The sequence below is a fragment of the Hemiscyllium ocellatum genome, chromosome 19 (genome assembly GCF_020745735.1).
Source record: "Hemiscyllium ocellatum isolate sHemOce1 chromosome 19, sHemOce1.pat.X.cur, whole genome shotgun sequence".
Taxonomy (NCBI): Eukaryota; Metazoa; Chordata; class Chondrichthyes; order Orectolobiformes; family Hemiscylliidae; genus Hemiscyllium; species Hemiscyllium ocellatum.
The window spans coordinates 64,304,768-64,330,218 of NC_083419.1; the positions used below are offsets into that span (position 1 = coordinate 64,304,768).

Below are 25,451 nucleotides of genomic sequence, written 5' to 3' on the forward strand. Positions count from 1 at the left end.
TCAAAGTTGACCAGGCAGCACATCACTTCTTTATGGTTGCAAAGCTTAAACAACCTGCCAGCATCAAGTAAAGGAACTAGAAGCACTCCATCTTTATGCTGTGAGATCTATTTGCAACCTTCCAGCTCAGCGAACAAACCTAAATCCAGAACCTCAACCTGAGCTACAAATTTTCTCAAAACTCACTATCTATTTGCAACATCTGGCTCTGGGACAAAATCCCAACTTTTAACAAAATGCTGTGTACCTGGCATTGAGAGCATGCTCATCAGACCTCAGATTCCCTGACTCAGTCACATGATTCACATGGAAGATTCTGGATCTGAAAGGCAGTGTTCGACAGCCAGCTGAGTGTGGAACACACCACAGCACATCCAAAACTTGGATATGAAGACAACCTGAAAGACCATCTTAGAAACTGCAAGCTGGATGTCAGTACATGGAGATGCTTTTAAAAATCTTCAATAGACTGAAGTGGAAAAGTCTCTGTCATAAGTGATTTCAACATTTGAGAATTGAATCAAGTGCCTTCAGGGTAGGTGAGTGCAGTGCAAAGCCAGTGCTTCTGTCTGTGCCACCAACGCTGACTTCATTTGCAAACAGTTATGTAAATCAGAATTAGATCTGACATCAAAAACGGGGTGACATCATGCTAGAAGGATTATTTTCATTCCACTAATGCTTATTTGTCAAAACAACAACAGAATCCATCATAAGCTCTCATAGAATATTATAGAACAGGCCCTCGGCCCTCGATGTTGTGCCGACTTGTGGAACCAATTTGAAGCCCATCTATACTACACTATTCCATTGTAGTCCATATGCCTATCCAATGACCATTTAAATGCCATTAAAGTTGGCGAGTCTATTCCTGTTGCAGGCAGTGTGTTCCATGTCCCTACAACTCTTTTGAGTAAAGAAACTACCTCTGACAACTGCCTCTGTCATTTGTCTCTACACCCTTCAGGCACTCTGCCTCTATTCCTGATGAAGGGCTTTTGCCCGAAACGCCGATTTTCCTGCTGCTTGGATGCTGCCTGAACTGCTGTGCTTTTCCAGCACCACTCTGATCTAGAATCTGGTTTCCAGCATCTGCAGTCCTTGCTTTTACCTATCACCCCTCAATATAAAGCTTTGACCCCTCATGCTAGCCATCGCCATCCGAGGAAAAAGGCTCTCACCATCCACCCTATCTAACCCTCTGATTATGTTATATGTCTCAATTAAGTCACCTCTCAACCTTCTTCTCTCTAACGAAAACAGCCTCCAGTCCTTCATACTTTCCTCATAAGACCTTCCTTCCATACCAGGCAACATTCTAATAAATCTCCTCTGAGCCCTTTCCAAAGCTTCTAAATCCTTCCTATAATGTGGTGACCAGAACTGTATGCAATGTGTCTGCACCATGTTTTGTACAGTTGCAGCATGATCTCATTTCAAAACAACACTATCAACTTTCAAGGCTCTATGTACCAGGAAACTGAGATCTCTCTGTTCATCCACACTACCAAGAATCTTACCATTAGCCCAGTACGCTGCATTCCTGTTGCTCCTTCCAAAGTAAATCACCTCACACTTTTTCATGTTAAACACCATTTGCCACCTCTGCAGCTTATCTATGACCCTTTGTAACCTACAATATCCTTCATTACTATCCACAACTCCACCGACCTTTTATTAACCCGCACATTTATTAACCCATCCTTCTATGTCCTCATCCATATAAAAATGACAAACAACAGTGGACCCAAAACAGATCCCTGCGGTACACTACATGTAACTGTACTCCAGAATGAACATTTCCCATCAACTACCACTTCATCTGTCGTCTTTGGATCAATTTCTGATCCAAACCGCCAAATCACCGTCAATCCCATGCCTCGTATTTTGTGCAAAAGCCCACCATGGGAAACCGTATCAGATGCCTTACTGAGATCCAGATACACCACATCACAGCTTTATCCTCATTCACCTGTTTGATCACCTTCTCAAAGAGCTCAAAAAGATTTGTGAGACAAGATCTACCCTTCACAAAGTCGTGTTGACTATCCCTATAAAATTATTCCTTTCTAGATGATTATAAATCCTATCTCTTATAACATTTTCCAACACTTTCCCCACAACCGAAGTAAGGCTCATAGGTCTGTAATTACCAGGGTTGTGTCTACTCCCCTTCTTGAATACGAGGACAACATTTGCTATCCTTCAGTCTTCTAGCACTATTTCTGTAGGGAATGATGACATAAAGATTAAAACCAAAGGCTTGGCAATCTCCACTGGCTTCCCAGAGAATCCTGGGATAAATCCCATCTGGGCCAGAGGACACTCGGTCTTGGTATCAATCTCATAAACCTTGTCTGGATCTCTCCAATGCCTGTATCATTTATTTTAAAAAGATACATAATATGAAGACCAGAACTGTTCACATTACTCCTGTGTCAGGAACTTGATGCAAGAAAGTTTGACAGAATGTCCTGCTCCATGGATGCTGCCTGACCTGCTGTGCTTTTCCAGCAACACATTTTCAGCTCAAGAATGACTTTGAGTCCTGAATAATGGCTTCCTTCGCTGTCGCCGCTGTTCAGGACTTTACTAAATGAAAGAATGAAGTCTCGTGATGGGAAATGGAGAAACTACAGTTTATGGTTTACATGACAGCCAACACTATAGACAGATGAGGAAGGGACACCATACGCAATAAATTTCAGGAGTTTAAGAGACAGATTAAAGTAAAGAGCTTTGGAAGTAGTAATCTCTGGATAAGTGTCAGTATCAAGTTCTGTGCCTGCTTAGGAGAGGCAGATTTATCAGTTAATTTCAAGGGTCAACACATGGGAATAAGGAGGCAGCATAAAACAACTTGGTCATTTGGCCAGTCTCTTGAGAAAAGGGAGACATTCATCTCAGTTGATGCAATAAATCTAACATTTGGGAAGTATTTAAAATGGGTTAGAAGATGGGGATGCATGGAAAGTATTCTAATTTGTGTCTAACTATTGAAACGTTTCCAAGAGGACTGAAACTGGACAGACATCCTGGTATCAACCTAAGAACTGAAAATCATGTGATAAGCTCCATGGTGATGACCCTGCAAATTCATCCTTACTGCCATCTGAGGGCTCATACCAGAGTTTGGACAGTGTCTCACAGACCCGTCAAGAGACACCGTGATTTTGTCATATTCAAAGAACCATACCTTACAGACCATGTCCCAGTCACCACCATTACCATCCCTGGGTATGTTCTGTCGATGTTCATGTTTTTCGGATGCTGCCTGACCTGCTGTGCTTTTCCAGCGCCACTCTAATCTAAACTCTGGTTTCCAGCACCTGCAGTCCTCAATTTCACCATAAGGGACAGATGATCTACCTCTGATCTTAATCCATGTGATGATATTTACACAGATAAATCCCAGGATCTCATGTGTCTTATTAACCACTTTCTCAACCCACCCTAAACACTTCCACTGATTTGTGCCTATTTAACTCCAGGTGCCTTGAATATTGCACCCTCTTTAGAATTGTAGGAACTACAATTGTCAGTTAACAAGGAATAATGGGAGTACAGTGAAAAAGGCAAAAGTAGTATAAAAGGTCGGCACAACATCGAGGGCCGAATGGCCAGTACCGTGCTGTACTGTTCTTTATTATATATATGCTGTTCTATGAATGAATCAAATGTGTTTAATGAGTGCCAGCAGCATCAAATTAGATTTAATGAGCTAGAAATGATAGTAAATAGAAGTCATACATCTTGAAGAGATTAGTGAAAGTTGGCTCAGGGAAGTGATTAGAATCCCTACAGTGTGGAAACAGGTCCTTCGGCCAAACAAGTCCCCACTGACCCTCCAAAGAGTAACTCACCCAGACCTATTGCCCTGCCCTATATTTCGCCATGACTAATAACCTACACTATGGGCAATTTAGCATGGCCAATTCACCTAACCTGCATGTCTTTGGATTGTGGGAGGAAACCCGAGCACCCGGAGGAAACCCATGCAGACACGGAGAATGTGCAAACTCCACACAGACAGTGGGGTGAGTGTATGAGTTAGAACTTAAGTGTGTGGCTGTGTGTATGGGCCAGTGGTTAAGAGCATAGAATACTACTGTGAATGCTACTTTAAATCTTTATTGTCTTAGCCCCGTTGATCTGCAGCAGTGTTTTCCAAATTATTTGTAGGACATAGATATGGGTGGGTCATGAAAGAGATGATGGCAAAGAGATCAAACATAGAAGCTCGGGGTAGGTGATTCAGCCCTTCATCTCCATACCTGACGATACATTTAGAATCTGAAAAATTGTCTGTCTCTTGAATCTGTTTAATGTCTTGGCCTCAGCCTATTGAAGGTTGCTTTCTGCTAAGAGGGATAGACTAGCTACATCACCTCCTCTCAGAAGATGCTGCTGATCCCTCTGCTGGGTGATCAGGTAGGCAAACCACACAGGACCTATTTGGATCTCTGCTCTATAATGAAGCAGTACCATGTTTTCGTGTTCTCCCCTCTCAGTGATAGTGGGTGCAAAACTTTCATGAGTTGTGACCCTGCACCTGAAATTGTGCCCATTGGTTTATTAGTCTAGATAAATATTCCATCCCAGTAGTTTTGGCGGTGGTATAAGGGTAGTTATAAATGGAGATCTAAAGGTGCATGCACAGTTTCTCTACTTCTGCCAACTCTTCAGAAGCAGAAAATTGACAATCATCAAGGCTACATAGGCACCTTGCTACAGTTGAATGATACAGCACAGCTTTGAAGTTTCTTCAATTTCTTCGTCTAATACAGCAGTAACTCAATAAAACAGTATTGTGGAGAAAGACATATCAAGAACAATAATGTACCTTGAAGAACAAAGATTTGACTGAAGGAAAAACCCCTCTTGCACCCATTTTATGAGACACTTCACCCCTCAAGGTTCTGCTAAGGTGCTGCACCTATATTATGAGGATCATCCTCAATGTGTCATGATTTGGGCTTAAAATATTTTAACTGGTGTGAATTCTCCTCAAACTTAAGTTGTTTCCAGCTCAGGTTGTAAGCTCTGCAAGGCTCTGCATTTATAGATCCTGGGAGCCAGGACCTAAGGACCCTGTTTTTCTCAGACCCTATTCTAATAGATGTTCACAGTCGTCATGACAGCAAAAGGTGGCTCCCAATCACAACATTCATAGATATGTTACAGCATATTTTCCAATGTAGTGTTCCTTTATATAATCATTCTGGGAAAAATCCGACCGAACTACGCTCATTGTCAGCTAATGGTGTGTCCTGTTCAAGTTACGGATGAAATAAGAGGAAGGTAATGGTTTAGAATGAATGTCATTTGTCCTAACATTCTACAAAGTCAAAAGGTGACAAATAATTGTACAAGCTGAATGAACACCCACAAGCCCAACTGACGAACTCTTCAGCATAACTTCTCAGTGTTCTGATGAGAGTCACTGGACTTGAAATGCTAGCTCTGCTTTCTCCCAACAGTTGCTGCCAGACCTGTTGAGTTTCATCAGCAATTTCTGTTTTTGTTAACTTCTCATTGTGCCGAGAATTAAACCTTTAAAAATACGTTTTAGAACACCAGCTTAAAAATTAATAATTTAAAAATGAAGCAATTGATCACTTTCTGTCTGCACCCGTGTTAAAGTAACCAGAACATTTCCTATTGCTCAAAAGAGATTAGTCTCAGGGGTAGAATCGAATTGCTAGATTCAGTTAAGCATGATACAGCTTTTCAGTTTGAACCATTGATTTATTGTTTGATACCTAACACTGCTTACATCAACTTCTAGCATTCCAAATCTGATTATGAAAAGAGATTTGTCTTGATATAGCGTCTTTCAAAACCTCTGGACTTTGAACAGCCAATAAAGTACTTTTGAAATGCAGTTACTGTCGTAATATAGGGGAGCATGAATTTAAGCACAGATTGATTCACATCATTATTAATAGTGAAAGGGGGTGAGCAAAGGATATTGGCAAGGGAAACTTTCTTTGAACAGTGCCATGGGATCTTGTACATTCCCCAGTGAGGGGAAACTGGCTTCAGTTTAACTTATCATCTGAAAGACAGCATCTCCAAAGGTATAACATTCACTTACTCTATTTGTTAAACTCACCTCACCATGTTCATGTATTTAGATTTTATTTTCAGCATTCTTATGCCTCAGTGATATTATCCTTGCCTTTGTCAGATCAAGTCCTCCAATGACTTGAACATCAAATTTCGGCTAATGTTCCGATGCTGTATTGAGGCAGTGTTGCACTGTTAGATTTGCTTTACTTCAGCTATGATATTAAACTGAGACCTTGGGTTGGATTTTCTCGCCCCAAATTGACAAAGGTGAGTCAGAAGGTGGGAAACTTTGTTGAAAATCAGGGGAATACATTCATTGAGCTGGAAAGATTCATTGCATAAGCTGAGGATTTGCAATAGTTCATTGGAGAAGAGGAGAAGAGACTAAGGAAAGGTCCCTGTTACCTCAGGGTGGCCTTTGTCCAAGCATTCATTGAGCAATAGACAATTGAACCAGGTTATTTTGACATTAACTGATGTACAGGAAGAGGACAACTCCAAATCAGGCTGCATTTTCTCAATGGCATGAACAACAATGAATAACAAGATCTCCATAGATGGGCAAGGTTCATGTAGGAAAAGGAGTAATATCCATAGCACAAGATCTACCAAAACAAACAAAGCTAGCTGGGAATGTCAGAAAATCAGTGCAGAAGGAGATTGCTATTCTCAGGCAGATTGTTTTGGACATTTGTTTCCTTGGCTTATACCTCACTCAACTCATAACGACACTCTGACAGAAGTACTCCAGGTCATTGTGGGCCAGAATTTCTTTGCTACTGGATCATTTCAGGGCTCAGTTGCTGACCTCTGCAGATCTCAGGGTTGGTTGCTCATCACTGCCTCAGCCTGGGCAGATACCCTTGTCACTGTGGCTAACAATATGTTAAACTTCCCACTGGCAGGACCTTCGAAGTTCTGAGGGCACTATTTCACTGCAGCTTTTGTATTTCCCAAATCCAGAGAATTATTCAGTGTAGAAAATGTGTTGCTGGAAAAGCGCTGCAGGTCAGGCAGCATCCAAGGAGCAGGCGATTCGACGTTTCGGGCATAAGCCCTTCTTCAGGAATTCGAGGAGAAAATTAGGTCTGCAGATGCTGGAGATCAGAGCTGAAAATGTGTTGCTGGAAAAGTGCAGCAGGTCAGGCAGCATCCAAGGAGCAGGAGATACGACGTTTTGGGCATAAGCCCTTCTTCTGGAATTATTCAGTGTACACATGTACAGCCATGCCAGTGTAGAGACAGACCAGAGAGTTCAACCAAAATAAAGGCTTGAATGTACCAATGGTCAGTGACCACAAAAAGAACTTCCTGCATTCCCTGCCTTGATGCTTTCATTCTTTGCCAATGAGATCTTCTGTAGCTCTTCCATCTCACTAGCTTGATGGATTCAAGGGAACAATGGCTATCCTGTGAACAGGTGGTTCTTCATCCATCAATTAACACTGTAACAGTGCTACAAGGGCATTAGAATGACAATGCACTTTGGCTGTCTGGAGTGCCATTGTGGCATTCTGCAGTATGCCAGGGTCTCTCTCATGTTTGTTGTCTGCTACATGTTTTGTATGTGGTCCAACAAGGAGGAGTGACCTTTGAAGGATGGAGTTCGTGATGAAATGAAGTTTTGTGTCATTGGAGGAAGACTTGGGAGAGAATGTGGAAAGGCATGTACCTGGAGAACCATCTGCTCCGTAGATGCTTCTGATGACCTCCCCCCCCCCCCACCCACCCATTACAGAGTCAAAAGTTTGTGGAGTCAAAAAGTGTGGTGTTGGAAAAGCACAACTAGTCAGGCAACATCTGAGGAGCAGGAGAGTTGATGTTTTGAGCATAAACTCTTCATCAGGAATGTGGGGGGTGGGAGGGGGACCCAATGGGGCTGAGAGATAAATGGGAGGGGGCTGGGGCTGGGGAAAGGTAGTTGGGAATGCGATAGGTGGATGAAGGTGGGGGTGAAAGTGATAGATCGAAGAGGAGTGTGGAGCAGATAGGTGAGAAGGAAGATGGACAAGCATGACAGTTCAAGAGGGCGGTGCCGAGTTGGAGGGTTGGATGTGGGATAGGGAGGGGAGATGAGGAAACTGGTGTAATCGACATTGGTTCCGTATGGTTGGAGGGTCCCCAGCGAATGATGAGGTGTCCTTCCTCCAGTCGTTGGGTGGTTAGGATTTGGCGGTGCAGGAGGCCCAGGACTTTCATGTCCTTGGCAGAGTGGGAGGGGGAGTTGAAGTGGTCGGCCACAGGGTGGTGTTTAATGCCTGTGTCCTGGAGACTGCTGCCTAGAAATTCAACTATCATTGTAGAGAAGCTAATGTGTTATCATACACCTTTGCTACTTTTCAGTGCAAAGCTAATAAAACCAATCCTCACCTGATAATAAAGAATTATTTATTTACATAGTGAACCTTACTGATGATATGCAATTTTTGCATAACACTGCAGTGGCCCACTTAGTTCTCAAACCCGCACAGTGTCTTCCTCATACATTCACTCCTGCTCTGCTATCTATTGTTGCCTTTGAGGAGATGAGGCAAGGGACTCATTGAATCTGGAACTCACTGTGTCTGAGAGTGATAAAGGCAGAAAGCCTCATAAAATTTATGACTTATTTAGGCTATGAACCAATGCTGGAAAATGAGATTAGAATAGTTTGGGAGTTGTTTTTGACCAATACGGACATGATGGGCCGAAGGTCCTTTTTCTGTACTGAAGACCTTTATGTATATAATATATATATATTATAGTGAGATATATATGTTTTAGATCCAAGGTAACTAAATAATTCATGTAAGAAATGCCCACAGAAGATTCCTATCATGGAAGAGCTTATTTGCAAATAGTCAGGCGCCAAGCATTTTTTCACTCTCAGTGGCAAGAACAGGCATTAATCTATGCATCTTTCCCTGGAATTAAAGGTACTGAAAAGTTTTTGAAGACATTTTGATAATATTCTTTTCTCTGATTACCGTTTGGATTATCCATCAGCCACAATATATCCCAACAACATATGGACTGTATCATTCAGAGTCTATTAGGTTGACTCTTTATTGCAGATGACATGTCTCCAACAAACTAAATATGAACATGACACACACCCTTAACAGTCAGCTTATGACAGTGGCAGGAACCAAGGACTTGTTTCCAACAGTAGAAAATGTCAAATTGACGCAAGCCAAATCAATGTCTTTGCTTCAAATGACTTATCAACAAATATGAGAACTGATCCCACCAAAATAGAATATACACAGAGGGTGCTTACACTGGAAAACAAGGGTCTACACCTGAAAAAAGTGTCTCAGGCTCTGCAGCTTTATATGCCCTTATATTTTGCAGTTTGTGACCAAGGTGCCTCCTGTTTGAGATCATCTCAACAAAAACACACAATATGTAAAGCAAGAGTGATTCACTCCCGATACTAGGTCTGGACCATATCTGGGATTAATTCATGGGCATGTTAATAACCGCGAGAATTAGGTTGGCATTAACTCCTTCAGTGACAAATTCAATAATAATTTTTTTTCAAAGATTTAGTATGGATGCTTGAATACCACAAATTAATGATTGCTTTTGTATCTATGATATAGCTTTCAATTCAGAGAGTTTTAGAAAAGGCACAAAGAACAGTACAGCACAGGAACAGGCCTACGATCCACTGTGCCGACTCACAACACCTTTCAACGCTAAAAACATTTTGCCTCTGTGCGGTCTGTATCCTTCTATTCCCTGAAAATTCATGTATCTGTCAAGATGCCTCTTAAATGTTGCTGTTGTATCCACCTTCACCACCTCTTCTGGCAGCTCATTCCAGGCAATCACCCTGTGTGTAAAAAAATTTACCTTTCATGTCTTCTTTAAATTTTACCCTCTTATGTTAAACCTATGTTTTTTCATAATTCACCTTTCAACCCTGGAGGAAGATTCTGACTATCCATTCTATTTGTGCCTTTCATGATTTTGTAAACTTCTATCAGGTCACTCCTTAGCCTCTGATGTTCAAGTGAGAGCAAACCAAATTTGATCAATCTTTCCTCATAGCTAATACCTTTCAAATCACGTTATATCCTGGTAAACCATTTCTGTACCCTCTCCAAAACCTCCACGTCTTCCTGGTAGTGTGGTGACCAGAACGGTACACAATATTCCAAATGTGGTGAATAAAAGAAAGCATATGCATGTTTGACCACTTTATCCACTTAGTTATCACTTCCAGGGAACTGTAGATTTGTGTGCATAGATTCCTCTGTATGTTAATGCTTCTAAGGGTTCAGCCATATCCTGTATATTTCCTTCCTGCATTAGACCTTCTGAAATGCATTACCTCATATTTGTCCAGATTAAACTCCGCACACCATTTGTCCACATCTTTTGCCTTTTAAAGGAAGAGTAATGGTGCAAAGAGGTTGTTGGATTTGCCACCTGAATAAGGAAGAGCCTGAAATCAACAGAGAGCTCAGACAAATATGTCCAGGCTGCCTCCAGTATTTCTGAAGCTATCCTGCCAGGTCCCCGTTCCAGAATGCCAGCGGAAACATCACGAGCAGCATAAAAATATGATGTGAGGGTGAAAGATTATGAACCATAGTCTGATGATGGAATGGGATTTGACCACTATCTAAAACAACCTGACCAGTTGCAACAAGAGTGATATTGATGGTACACAGCCTGACCTGCGAAAAAACTAGGCTGAACCGATGCACTGGGATTTTGATATGTACGTGAAGAATCCTGTGGACAGCTGTCCAAATCCTGTAAACTGGAATACGACAAGTCTTTCTGGGAGAACGCGCATTTTGTTGAACTGAATTGGCTATAATGCGATTGACGAATTCTGGATGTTGTTTGGATAATGCAAACTTTCTACTGAATGGGTATATCAATTTTCCATAGTAATCTTGTACATTGCAATTTTCTATAATGGTTTTCTATAGTGCGGGGTTGCAGAGGAATGCACCTCCATGTTATAGCAGAACAACTTGAATGCTTAAACTGTTGGATGATGTTGTAAGCTTTAAGCTGTTCGTATTCTTTGTTGGGGAGTTGACAGAGACATTGTGCAAAATCCACACAACCAGTCGCCCAAGGGTAGAATCAAACCCAGGTCCCTGGTGCTGTGAGGAAGCAGTGCTAACCGCTAAGCTACCATGCTGTCCCAAAACCTAGCCTTTTTCACTTAATGCCAGGGTTCCAGTTCTCCTTGTGAAATTCAGCCCAAGGCATGGGCAGTACGTGGCTCAATGGTGAACACTGCTGCCTCACAGTGGGGGCCCGGGGACCTTGGGGACCCGGGCTCAATTTCAGCCTCGGGCAACTGTCTGTTAGTGGGCGGCACGGTGGCACAGTGGTTAGCACTGCTGTCTCACAGCGCCAGAGACCCGGGTTCCATCCCCGCCTCAGGCGACTGACTTTGTAGAGTTTGCACATTCTCCCCGTGTCTGCGTGGGTTTCCTCTGGGTGCTCCGATTTCCTCCCGGAGTCCAAAAATGTGCAGGTTAGGTGAATTGCCCATGCTAAATTGCCGGTAGTGTTAGGTGAAGGGGTAAATGTAGGGGAATTGGTCTGGTTGGGTGCGCTTCGGCGGGTCGGTGTGAACTGGTTGGGCTGAAGGGCCTGTTTCCACACTGTAAGTAATCTAGTCTAATCTTGAATCAGTGAAAGAAGGAAACGAAAAGGTTAAAATCGTAGCATGGGAATCTGATATTTTTAAAATTGAATAGAATAAGAGGCTTATCGTTGCTGGCCAAAATGTGGACTTACGAATATGCATCCTCCTGTAAATCCAAAGTGTGCAGAAGACTGCAGCCTATATATTGGACTATTTAATACAGTCACATGGTTACTTCAAGTTCAATGGCCATCCATCTGTGTCACACACCAAGCAAGTGTTCTTTGTAGCTAATCCTTTCAGGTTTTAACCACTGATCATCAATTTTTTTTAATAATCTGGGTCCAGTTTTATTTGCTGGGAGGTTATTGTATCCTTATTGTTCTCTGTGTGTCTGCTTTATGAAAGAAATTAGAGGATTTGTATTTGGTTGAGTCAGCAGAAAAACCTTACGGATCTAAAACCAGTTTATCCACACTGGATTAAATCTGACATACGTATTGCGCATAGTGATCACACCTTTCACCTTCATCTCTCCCTCACTGCTACGCCATTATCCTTTTAGAAATCTACAGCCTCAAAACTTTTCCGGTCTCAAAATACTCCATTGTATTTGATGTCATCAGAATTCAATGTCCGCTTCTTCACCAAATGCTGTAATTCCTTCCACTGATCTCAGCAAACTATTCTCACATCTCAATGAAATGACTTAATGGACCCACTTCTTGATTTCAAATCTCTTCAGAGCCACACCCTGGCTCCATCACCTCCTTCAACCACCTGACCACCACAGACATTCTCTGCTGCTCTTGCAAAGAGCCAGTGAGTAGTGATTGGAATCGGGTGACCTCATTGAGCACAAGGGTCTTGGTTGGGATTGTTAACCTGGGGCAATCAGGAAAGCCTTAGCTGACCAATATAACCAGGAGATCACACAGCATTGCCCTTTGATGTCAAGGGCACTGCTTGCCACTGGCCACTTGAGTGCTTCTTTGCTTCCTGGTGGTGAAAATTGAATAAAGATTTGTACAGCTTGTGTCTTTCACTGTGTCTCACACCTGCACACACAACATGGGTGCAGGGGAAAAATAAGCACTGCCACAGTTAGGCGGTAGTGTGGGGGTTAAAAAAAAAGGAGTGTCAGACATTCTGTTTAAAAAAAAAGACAGAGGTGTCTATATGAGAGAGAAAAAAAGAATAAAGTAATAACCAGGAGATTAGAATCTCCTCGGTTGAGGATTGACGTTGAGCTGGCTGACCACCCTGTGCAATGTAAATAAGGGGTGACTTGGTAACAGGACCCAGCTTCTGTGCAGTTATTTCATAGTGGTATAATAGTAATGTCACTAGATGAGTAATCTAGAGCCCTAGGCTAATATTCTGGGGACATGGGTTCAGATCTCACTATGGCTGATGATGAAGTTTGAGTTCAGTTAAAATTTGGAAAAGAAAAGTAGTGACCACTGTCGATTGTTGTAAAACTGTCTGATTCACTAATGCTTTTTAGGAAAGGAAATTTGTGTTCCATCCCTAATCTGGCCTACATGTGTCCCCAGATCGGCAGCAAAGTAATTGACCCTTAACAATTACGAATGGGCAATAAATGTTGGCTTAGCCAGCGATGCCCACCATCCAAGAAAGAATAAAAAACAAGCTAGTTTGCTTCTTGTTTCACATCTCCTCCACAATGCCTGCTCCCCTCTGTTCACATCTGATATGGACCTTGATTTCTGCCATGTCTATACCGCACACTTAGCCCTGAGCTTGAATGTCATGGGTATTTGTCAAATTCCAGAGATTGTAACTTAAAATCTCAGCTCACATACAAGTGTATAAAATCATAAGATGTGAGAGCAGGATTAGACTATTCCAAATATCGCTCAGTCCTCCAAACGAATGGAAGATGGTGGTGGAGTAGGGTATCTGAGCCCGGGGCTCATCTGCTACATCTGCTCTTCTTATTTTTTTCTCTTCTCATTTTTTTTCTTTTTCTTTCTGCTATTTTACCTCCCTCCTTTTGAAGAATTCAGTCGTGATGGTGAGTGGGCCCAGTGTGGATTATTGGTGGCAGCAGACACTGGTTTGGGTTCATGGCAACGTCTGCGTCCAGCATATTCAAGGAGGCAGCGGTGGAGTTGGGCTTGGGCCCAGTATGAGTACCAGCAGTATTGGCAGTGCTGCATTAGCGAGCTGGGCCCAAAGCAGATTCATGGTCATGGTAGAGTTGAATTTGGGCTGGTCCAGTACTAGGCGACATTGGTGGCAGCTGCATCGGCAAGCTCCAGCAAGGATTCGTAGTGGTGAGGGTGAGTTGGAGCTGAAGAGTGGCAACTTCTATTCCAGTGGCGTGGCGAAGGGGCTCGTGCTTGGCCACCAGGCCTATAGCCCATGACCGAGCACTTAACAAGATGGACTGTAAAGTTGAACTCTTTCTTCTTTGTTTTTCTGCCTTTATATTTTCTGTTTTGATTTATTTTTCTGTGTTTTAGAGTGGCGACACTATACAACACTTTTCACTGTATTTTGTAACAAAATACACAGTGCAATAAATAAATCAATTTAAATCAAAAGATAATGGCTAGTCTGTTCATCCTCATCTCCACTTTCCTGCCTTTTCCCTTATAGCTCTTGATTCCTTGACTTCAGCCTTGAATCTACTTAATGATCCAGCCTCGACAGCTTCTGTGGTAAAGAATTCCACAGCTTTAGCACCCTCTGAGAGATGAAATTCCTCCTCAGCCTAGTCTTAAATAAACAAACGCTATGTTGTCTGGTCATAGACTTTCCCACAAGGGGAATTATCACTCCATATCTACACTGTCAAATCCTGAAGAATGTTATGTCTTTCAAAAGGATAGCCTTTGTGAGTTATGCACGAGGACCCCCAAATCCATCTGTACGACAGCTTTCTGTAGCCTTTCTCCATTTAGATAACATTTAACTCCTGTATTCGTCCTGTCACAGGACATAACCTGATGTTTTCCCACACTGTGTTCAATCTGTTGTGTTTTTGCTGCCTCATTTAACCTGTCTATATCCCTCTACAGACTCTCTGTGTCATCCTCACTGTTTGCCTTCCCGCCTCTTTTTCTGTCATATAGTCCATTAGCTTCTATGATTGTAATAATTGCGGTCCCAGAACTGATCCATGCAGCACTCCAGTAGTTGCAGGTTACCATCCGAGAAATGCCCCCTTAACTCACCTCTTTATCTTCCGTTAGTTAGCCAATCCTCTTTCCTTGGTAATCGACTATTACATTCTTTGTGACGGATTCTAACTCTTTCCCAATCATAGATGTTAAGCTATTTGACCTAGAGTTATTTGTCTTTGTCTCCTTCCCTGGTTGATTAAGGTTCAAGTAATGCGCTTGACTGTTGAAAGAGCTGAATTTCAATTGAGGTGTTAAATCAAATCCTTCTAAAAAAGAAAATCCCACCGTGCTGCTTTGAAGTAGTGGAGGGGTGTTCGCCCCGATGTTGTAGCCAATACTGAGTGCTCAACCCCCAAAGCAAAAACAACAGGCTCTCAGAGCATTCATACACTACTGTTAGTGGAAGCTTGTTCTGTAAATTGACAGCCATATTTTCAAAAGTGATTCCACTTCAAAAACAATTAATTATCAAAGTGCTTTAGGATGTCCTGTGGTTATGAAAAGTGCAACATAAACGCAAATGTTTCTTTTCTTTCCAGGAACCTTTTGAATGAATGAATGAATTAGCATTATTGTCGCATATACTCAATGAGTACAGTGAAAAGTTTATATATGTTACCACTTACAGCACCATCTCATGTACAGCTTCTTTAGTTACAAGATCTTAGAAAATAGAGAAGTAAAATGTCCAGAACTGCAGAAATAAATGTTCAGAACAACAGAAATAAATGTTCAGCAACCCATACCGTTGCTGGCACCTAAATGCCAGTCCGCACCATGCTGGCTCTAGACTGCACTAGGCTTCACCTTGAAGATCGTGAGTCTGGAAGATCGCTTCAGACTGCCATGCCGGACTGAGAGAACATCATGCCAGGCTGGGAGGTCACAATGCCATGTCGGGAGGCCACCATGCCAGGCTGGGAGTCGTCAATTGAAGGCCAGGAGTCATCGTCAGAGGCCGAGAGTTGTTGACTGAAGGCATGGAAGCTAGTAGTCTTCTGAGGCTGAGAGAGAAGAAGGTTAAAAACAATGAGAAGAAGAGCAGGTGGGGCGGATGGTCTCCAGCCTAAGTGTCCTACTCTGTCACCATTTCAAACTCTTAACTGCTTATAAGAGATTCTACACCCTGAGTTTAAAAAAATCCAGGGTGGGACTTTTAACTGTCCCTCCTCCCACAACTGATCTTTGATTGAATTTGGTGCGATGATTTCTCCTCTGTGGTTTTCTATGTATTTTCTGTTCCCTCAATAGCTTGCAAAACAGTCATTACTTTCCTGAAGCTGATAGAAGCCCAAAGTGGAGTGGCTAGAGAGAATTTAGGAATAATAATCACCACTGTCCAGCAGCTGTTGTGAAGGCTTCTATTTGTAGTCTTGAACTTGAATCTGGGATCTCCTGCTTTATTTTCTTTTTCTAACGAAAACAGAAGGCAATGTCTCCTAGTCGAGAGGGCTTTTCCCTGCAGTGTAGGCTAGCTAGCTCAGAGTTAGATTAGATTAGATTACTTACAGTGTGGAAACAGGCCCTTCGGCCCAACAAGTCCACACCGACCTGCCGAAGCGCAAACCACCCATACCCCTACATTTACCCCTGACCTAACACTACGGGCAATTTAGCATGGCCAATTCACCTGACCTGCACATCTTTGGACTGTGGGAGGAAACCGGAGCACCCGGAGGAAACCCATACAGACACGGGGAGAATGTGCAAACTCCACACAGTCAGTCGCCTGAGTCAGGAATTGAACCCGGATCTCAGGCACTGTGAGACAGCAGTGCTAACCACTGTGCCACCGTGCCGCCCACAATTCAGGAGTTAGTCCCCTGAATTGAGGAGATTGTAATCTCCTGAGTTTTTTTCCTTAAACCCCTACACTTCCACCAAACAGCGACAGTGCTTATTTCTCTCCTGCTTTGTTTAATAAATTTACCAATTATAAGCTGAATTACCGGGGAAATTAGTAAAATAATGTGGCACAGCGGCTCAGTGGTTAGCACAGTTGCCTCACAGCACTGGGGTCACGGGTTCGATTCCAGACTTGGGTGATTGCCTGTGTGGAGTTTGCACGTTTTCCCGGTGTCTGTGTGGGTTTCGTCTGGGTGCTCTGCTTTCCTCCCACTACCCCAAGATATGCAGATTAGATGGATTGGCTATGCTAAATTGCCCCATAGTATCCAGAGATATGTAGGCTGGGTGGATTAGTCATGGGAAATACAGAACTGTGGGGTGGGCCTGGTGAATGCTCTTCAGAGGGTTGATGTGGACTAAATTGGCCGAATGACCTACTTCCACACAGTCATGATTCTGTCATGGTTAGGCTTGTTTTTAATGCTAATCTGCACAATTGCATTAATATTATTTTCAATTCTCATGAAATTATTGTTGTTTCCAACCAGGGCTTTTTCGAGGGCCTACAGGAGTTGGTTGAGAAGTATGGTCCAGTTTGTGGGTAAGCAGACTATTACCATCTAAATGTTTATCACTACTCTGACTTCCTGTGGAAAGCAGGATGGAAGATTCTGACATTGATCAGGAGAAATGTCTTTAACCAGTAAATGGTTAGATTGTGAATATATGAAATAGGACCAGGAAGTGATTGTAAACTCAGGTCTACTTTGTTACTGGCTCCCATAGCCCCCAAGGTTAGCAACCCCTGAGAGAAGAAATTCTTCCTGAAATACCTTTTAAATGGGAGACCCCTTATGTGGGACCCTTTATCACAAAAAACAGTTCAGGTGGTTTGTCTATTTAAAGGAAAGATTAAAAAGAAAAGGTGAGCTCCAGGCTCCAATGATGAGGAAATGTAAGCTTTCGAAACAAAAGAATATGGCAACATTCGAGGGCAATTATTTCGATAATGACACCTAGAGTGGGACAGTAAGGGATTGAGTGAACAAGCAGAATGCACTAGCAAACAAAGTCAAGAGGGAGAAAAATAGTAAAAAGACAAAATCAATGGCCCTTTAATTAATTAAATTTAATTAAATGCATGAAGTGATCACAATAAAATAAATGAATTAACTTCACAAGTTAGCGGTAAGCACTGATGCCTCAAAGCACCAGGGACTCGAGTTTGATTCCACCCTTGGGCAAATGTTTGTGTGGAATTTGCATATCATCCGTGCCTACTGTGCCCTGATATCCTCCCACAGTCCAAAGATGTGCAGGTTAGGTGGATTGGCTGTGATAAATTGCTCTGTAGTATCGAGGGATGTTCAGGTTAGACAGATCAGTCATGGGAAATACAAGGTTATGTGGAAGGGTGGGAAGCTGTGTCCAGCTTTTCCAGCACCACTCTAATCTAGACTCTGATCTCTAGCATGTGCAGTCCTCACTTTTGCCTATGTTATTCTGAGGTTGGTGCAGACTTGATGGACCAAATAGCCTCTTTCCTCATTGTGGGGATTCTGTGATTAATGTGTATGATCATATATCCATTTCAGAGATACGGTTACAAGGAGGTTAAAGTTGTGACCTACATATTTGGCAATATGTGACTTTTCAAAAAGACAGGCAAGAAGGATGGTGTAGTAGTTTTGCTGGTTCTGGAGGTGGAATATGTACAATCAGTTGATGTAGGATCTTTTATGGATTGAGGCAAGAAATAATAAAGGTAAAAAGATACTAGTGGGAATAGTCTATGAGCTTCTAAACAATTGTTGTACTGTAAAGTACAGAATAAGTCAGGAGATAATGGGGGCATGTCAAAAAGGCAATGCTGTAATTATGGGTGATTTTAATTTTTAAGTAGATTGAGAAAGTCGGATTGGCAGAGGTAGTCATGAGGAAAATATTATCATGTATTTGGGACACTTTTCTGGAACAGTATGTTGTGCATCCAACCAGTGATTAAGCTATTTTAGATCTGCTGTGTGCACTGAGCTAGGTTTAGTAAATTATCTCAGAATAAGAGATCCCCTCGAGAACAGTGGCCATAACACGGTAGAATCTGGCATTCAGTTTGAGAGCGAGAAACATCAGTCCGAAACAACTGTGCTAAACTTAAATAAAAGTAACTGCATAGGGATGAGGGCTAAGTTGGCTAGATTGGACTGGGAAGGGAGTTTAGCAGAAATGACGGTTGAGGGACAATGGAAGACTTTTAAGAAACTGTATTGTGACTTATAGCAAAGATGTACCCCAGAGAAGAAGGATTCTAAGAAAGGGTCAAACCAACCATCGTTAATCAAGGAAGTTAACGATAGTTAAGGAAAAACATACAATGTGGCAAACTCAGAGATAAACCAGAGAACTGTAGAAGTAAGAGTAGGCAACAAAAGATGATTGAAAGAAATTGAGAAAATAAAATTTGTTGAGAGCATACTACCATTGAGATCAAAACAGTCAATAAGAGCTTCTTTAAATATATTAAAAGGAATAGAGAGGTCAAAGTGTCACATATCTTTTTGAGATGGCTGCTCCCATCTGCCAATTATACCCAAGCTCCTCCTCACCCCCCAGGTGCTGGAAAACCATTCAACTTTAAATTCTATGGTGGAGCCCTGTTTCCATATGTTCCTAAAGTGTTGCCAAGATGGAGAATGGGAAAAATTCTAGCTGTAATAGGCTGCTCCTTTTTTGAGGAATTCTAGTTGTTGGAGGTGACTTCCGTGAATTCCAGGAGCAGCAACTACTGTTTTATATGCTGTTGCATTGTTTTGGAACTTTGGAGAAAAAAAAGTCACAAGAACGGCACTTTTAAAAAGGGAGAAGGACAAACAAGGCAGCATACTGACAGGTCAGCGCAGAAGAGAGAGAGAGAAAGAAACCCACACTGCTAACTGACACAGCAGTGAATCTGTGCAGTTACTGCCTTTGCTGTTTGAATTTATGGATTGCATCTAGGAAAACTTAACAAACAGCGAAATTCACAACAGATCTTGAAGAACCTGTTTGGGAGAGGTCACAGCACAGAAACAGAAAAGTGAATAGTTTGAAATACAGGCTTGCTGTAAATCTACAATAGTGAGTAGAGTGGTTTTTTTCCTAATTATGTGTATTATTGAGATATGTCTCTGAAGTCATAAGTATAAAGTTAGCCTGGAGCAGTAGTTTGTAGAAGAATAAGACTGTGCTATTTTCTGGGTCTGTAGATTGGAAGAAGCAAAAGTGTCCCACAGTAGAGTGATATGCTCTTCTTGTTGCATGTGGGAGTTCAGGGAAATTATATCCGCAACAACTGCCTTTGGTTGCGAATCCTATCAGATCGAATGGATCAGTTGGATGTAATGCAAAATTTACAGGAGCAAGGGGGTTTGAGGATGGCAGTTACAGGAAGGGGGAAAAGCTGCAGATACATTCAGATAGATGGGTTAACTCCAGGAAAGGTAGGCAGGTAGTACAAGAGTCTTCTGTGGCTAGCCCTATTTCAAATCAGTATGCTGTTTTGGAAAATGTAGGGGGTGTTGAATTCTCAGGGGGATGTAACATGGACAGCCAAGTTTCTGGAATCAAGACAGGCTGTAATGTAACTCTGTTCGGGGACTCTGCAATCAATTCTGTTTGGGGACTCTCTCGTCAGAGGCACAGATAGATTTTTCTGTGGCCAGCAGCGAAAAATCAGAATGGTGTATTGTCTCCTGGTGCCAGGATCCAGGATGCCTCAGGGAAGCCGCAGAATGTTCTCAAAGGGGAGAGAGACCAGCAGGAGGTCATTGTACACATTGGAACCAATAACGTAGGAAGGGAAAAGGATGCGATTCTGAAGAGAGAATATAGAGAGTTAGGCAGGAATTTAAAAAGGAGGTCTTCACGGGTAGTAATATATGGATTGCTCCCAGTGCTACAAGCTAGTGATGGTAGGAATAGGAGAATAGAGCAGTTGAATGTGTGGCTGAGGAGCTGGTGTATGGGAGTAGGATTCAGATTTTTGAATCATTGGAATCTCTTCTGGGGTAGAAGTGACCTGTACAAGAAGGATGGATTGCACCTGAATTGGAAGGGGATTAATACACTGGCAGGGAGATTTGTTAGAATTGCTCGGGAGAATTTATACTAGTAAAGGTGGGAATTGGGATCCAGGGAGATACTGAGGAAAGAGATCACTCTGAGACTGGTGCAATCGAGAAAAGAAGCGAGTCAAACAGTCAAGGCAGACAGGGACAAAACAGATAACAAGGTGGGACTGATAAATCAAAGTTCATTTATTTTAATGCAAGAGGCCTAACAGGGAAGACAGATGAACTCAGGGCATGGTTAGGAACATGGGACTGGGATATCATAGCAATTACAGAAACATGGCTGAGGGATGGGCAGGACTGGCAGCTTAATGTTCCAGGATACAAATGCTACAGGAAGGATAGAAAGGACGGCAAGAGAGGAGGGGGAGTGGTGTTTTTGATAAGAGATAGCATTACAGCTGTGCTGAGGGAGGATATTCCTGAAATACATCCAGGGAAGTTACTTGGGTGGAGCTGAGAAATAAAAAGGGGATGATCACCTTATTGGGACTGTATTATAGACTCCCTAATAATCAGTGGGAAATTGAGGTACAAATTTGTAAGAATCAAGTTATCTGTAAGAATAATAGGGTGATTATGGTAGGGGATTTTAACTTTCCAAACATAGACTAGGATTGGCATAGTGTTAAGGGTTTAGTTGGAGACGAATTTGTTAAGTACAAGAAAAATTTCTGGTTCAGTATGTGGATGTACCTACTAGAGAAGGTGCAAAACCTGACCTACGTTTGGGAAATAAGGCAGGTCAGGTGACTGAGGTGTCAGTGGGGGAGCACTTTGGGGCCAGCGACCATAATTGTATTATGGAAAAGGATAGACCAGATCTAAAAGGTGAAGTTCTAAATTGGAGGAAGGCAAATTTTGACAGTATTAGGCAAGAACCTTTAAAAGCTGATTGGGTGCAGATGTTCGCAGGTAAAGGGACAGCTGGAAAATGGGAAGCCTTCAGAAATTAGATAATGAGGGTTCAGAGCTATTATATTCCTGTTAGGGTGAAAGGAAAGGCTGGTAGGTGTAGGGAATGCTGGATGACTAGACAAATAGGGGGTTTGGTTAAGAAAAAGAAGGAAGCATATGTCAGGTATAGGTAGGACAGATTTGAATCAATCCTAAAGAGAGTATAAAGACAGTAGGAGTATACTTAAGAGGGAAATCAGGAGGGCAAAAAGGGAACATGAGATAGCTTTGGCAAATAGAGTTAAGGAGAATCCAAAGAGTTTTTACAAATTCATTAAGGACAAAAGGATAACTAGGAAGAGAATAGGGCCCTCCTAGTTCAGCCAGGTTGCCTTCGTGTGGAGCTGCGGGATATGGGGCAGATACTAAACAAGTATTTTGCAACAGGCCTTACTGTGGAGAAGGACATTGAAAACATCGAATGTGGGGAAACAGATGGTGACATCTTGAAAAATGTCCATATTACAGAGGAGGAGGTGCTGGATGTCTTGAAATGCATAAAGGTGGATAAATCCCCAGGACCTGATCAGATGTACCCTACAACTCTGTGGGAAGCTAGGGAAGTGATTGCTGGGCCCCTTGCTGAGATATTTGTATCATCGATAGTCACAGATGAGGTGCCAGAAGACTTGAGATCTTGATGTCGGTTGGTGGACAAGTTGTTGGAGGGAATCCTGAGGGACAGGATGTACATGTATTTGGAAAGACAAGGGCTGATTCTCAGCATGGCTTTGTACGTGGGAAATCATGTCTCACAAACTTCATTGAGTTTTTTGAAGAAGTAACAAAAAGGATTGATGAGGGCAGAGTGGTGGACGTGATCTAGAATATAGAACATAGAACATAGAAAAATACAGCGCAGTACAGGCCCTTTGGCCCTCGATGTTGCGCCGATCCAAGTCCACCTAACCTACACCAGCCCACTATCCTCCATATGCCTATCCAATGCCCGTTTAAATGCCCATAAAGAGGGAGAGTCCACCACTGCTACTGGCAGGGCATTCCATGAACTCACGACTCGCTGAGTAAAGAATCTACGACTAACATCTGTCCTATACCTACCACCCCTTAATTTAAAGCTATGTCCCCTCGTAATAGCTGACTCCATACGTGGAAAAAGGTTCTCATGGTCAACCCTATCTAAACCCCTAATCATCTTATACACCTCTATCAAGTCACCCCTAAACCTTCTTTTCTCCAATGAAAACAGCCCCAAGTGCCTCAGCCTTTCCTCATACAATCTTCCTACCATACCAGGCAACATCCTGGTAAACCTTCTCTGCACCCGTTCCAGTGCCTCCACATCCTTCCTATAGTATGGCGACCAAAACTGCGCACAATACTCCAGATGCGGCTGCACCAGAGTCTTATACAACTGCAACATGACCTCAGGACTCCGGAACTCCCAGTACGCCATATGCCTTCTTCACAGCACTATTTACCTGGGTGGCAACTTTCAGAGATCTCTGGACACCAAGATCCCTCTGCTCATCCACAGTACCAATTATCCGACCATTAGCCCAGTACCCCATATTCTTGTTACTCTTACCAAAGTGAATCATCTCACACTTACCTACATTGAACTCAATTTGCCACCTTTCTGGCAAATGTACATGGATTTCAGTAAGGCGTTTGATAAGGTCCCCCACAGGACAGTGGTGCAGAAAAGATTTACAAGGATATTGCCAGAGTTGGAGAATTTGAGCGATAGGGAGAGATTGAAAAGGTGCTTTCCCTGGAGTGTCAGAGGCTGAGGGTTGACCTCTATAGAGGTTTGTAAAATCATGAAGGACATGGATAGGGTAAATAGAGAAAGTCTTTTCCTTGGGAAGCTAGGGGAGACCAGAACTAGTGGACATAGGTTTAGGGTGAAAGGGGAAAGATATAAAAGAGACCTAAGGGGCAACTTTTTCATGCAGATGGTGTGTGTATGAATGAGCTGCCAGAGGATGTGATGGTGGCTGGTACAATTGCAGCATTTAAAAGGCATTTGGATGGGTATATAAATGTGAAGGGTTTGGAAGGATATGGGCTGGGTGCTGGCAGGTGGGACTAGATTAGGTTGGGATATCTGTTGGCATGGTCAAGTTGGACCGAAGGGTCTGCTCCCATGCTGTACATCTCTATGACTCTATGACATGGACACCCTGATACCCAGCACTGTAAAAAAGAAAGTCCACATGTGCAAGACCTAGGGGTGTATTCCCAACACACTATTATCTTCTGGCTGTCATGGAGGAGTTAATAGCAAAACCATCATGTCTTCATGAATTAAAAACCATAAGAAACCTACGGTGAGAGAATTCAAAACTAGGGGGCATATTTTTCAGCTGAGAGGTGAAAGATTTAAAAGGACATGTGGGGTGACTTGTTTACACAGAGTGTGGTTCGTGTGTGGCATAAACCTCCAGAGGAAGTGATGGATGTGGGTACAATTACAATGTTTAAAAGATGTTTGGATAAGTTTATGAATATGAAAGGTGTGGAGTATACGGGCCAAGCTCAGGCAGGTGGGACTAGTTTAGTTTGGGATTAGTTTGGTGTGGACTGGCTGGGCCGAAGGATCTGTTTCCATGCATTATGACTCTGACTCTTTCAATACTATTGATTGAAAGTACAAATTATTTGTTTAATCCCTACACCCTCCCCTTCTCTTCTTGAAGAAACTAATTTATAAAAGTGTTTGATGACTTGTACAAGACTGTTCATATGGGAGCATTGATGATGAATGTCATATGGCTAGTTAGTGCTCAGAAATCACAGCAACTGAAGTCACATGAACACTTCCAGCATGGGTCAGCGATTAACAACTGGGAACAGGAACTCTCAATGACATTCTCTCCCCTCAGGCTGGGATATTGAGCTGCCAAGAAAGCTGAAATCAGTTTGTTCAGGGAGTATCATCTGTGATTATGCATCAAGAAATGCTGAAAGAGCACCTTGAATATAGCTTAACCATAATTCCTCGAAATGGGCTTCTTCCTGTCAGCCTGTGTGTTGCTCATTTTTCTGAGCAAGTAGGTTTATGTTGCAGGGCTTTTTAAGACAAAAGAAATAACTTGCATTTACATAGTGCCTTTTGCTGCACCTGTTTTTTCCAAAGTGCTTTACAGTTATTGAAGTGCATTATTTTGGTGTCCACTAACCATTTTCAACTAAGGGAAATGCAGCTATTAATTTGTTCAAGGTCTCATAAACAGCAAAGAAGTAGTGCACTAATTGAGGGATAAGTATTACCCAGAATAACTTCTCTGTTCTTCTCCGGGTTCTGATTTAGGGTCTGACAAGAAGCAGCAAGTGGAAAAATTGCTGAGTTGCTTTAATTTCCAAATTTTCCTACATTCTAATGGAAGTTTCCAGTAGGTTGGAGGATTGTAACTCCTCCATTCAGAAGAAAGGGAGTCATAAAGCTGGAAACTACAAGTAATTAGCTTAATGTCGAGAAGATGTTGGAGGCTATTTGTAAAAATATTGTAACAGAGCATGTGGAAAAATTTAAGATATTTAAATTGAACCACCATGGTTTTGCAAAAAGGGAATTCATTGAACCAATTTATTTGAGTTTGGTGAACAAGTAGCAGGTGCTCTGGAGAAAGAGGAACCAGGGCATGTGCCCGCGGTGCCAATAGCTTATAATTTGGCTTTGTGATGTCGCTCTGAAAGTATTATAGATTCTGTCAGTCCAGTCAAACAGCTTGTGTTCTTTTTTTC

The 25,451-nt window shown here is 42.4% G+C and overlaps 1 protein-coding gene across 2 annotated transcripts in view; it reads left to right on the forward strand.

Moving 5' to 3' along the window:
* Positions 1–25,451, forward strand: part of tbxas1 (thromboxane A synthase 1 (platelet)) — a 241,244-nt gene that overhangs the window by 60,016 nt on the left and 155,777 nt on the right. Inside the window, exon 4 of one of the 2 annotated variants that reach the window (XM_060840011.1) lies at positions 17,223–17,275. The exons of the other annotated variant lie outside the window; for it this stretch is intronic. Coding sequence (XP_060695994.1) covers positions 17,223–17,275 — 53 coding nt within the window. The remainder of the gene's footprint in view (positions 1–17,222; positions 17,276–25,451) is intronic. 2 annotated transcript variants of the gene reach the window in all.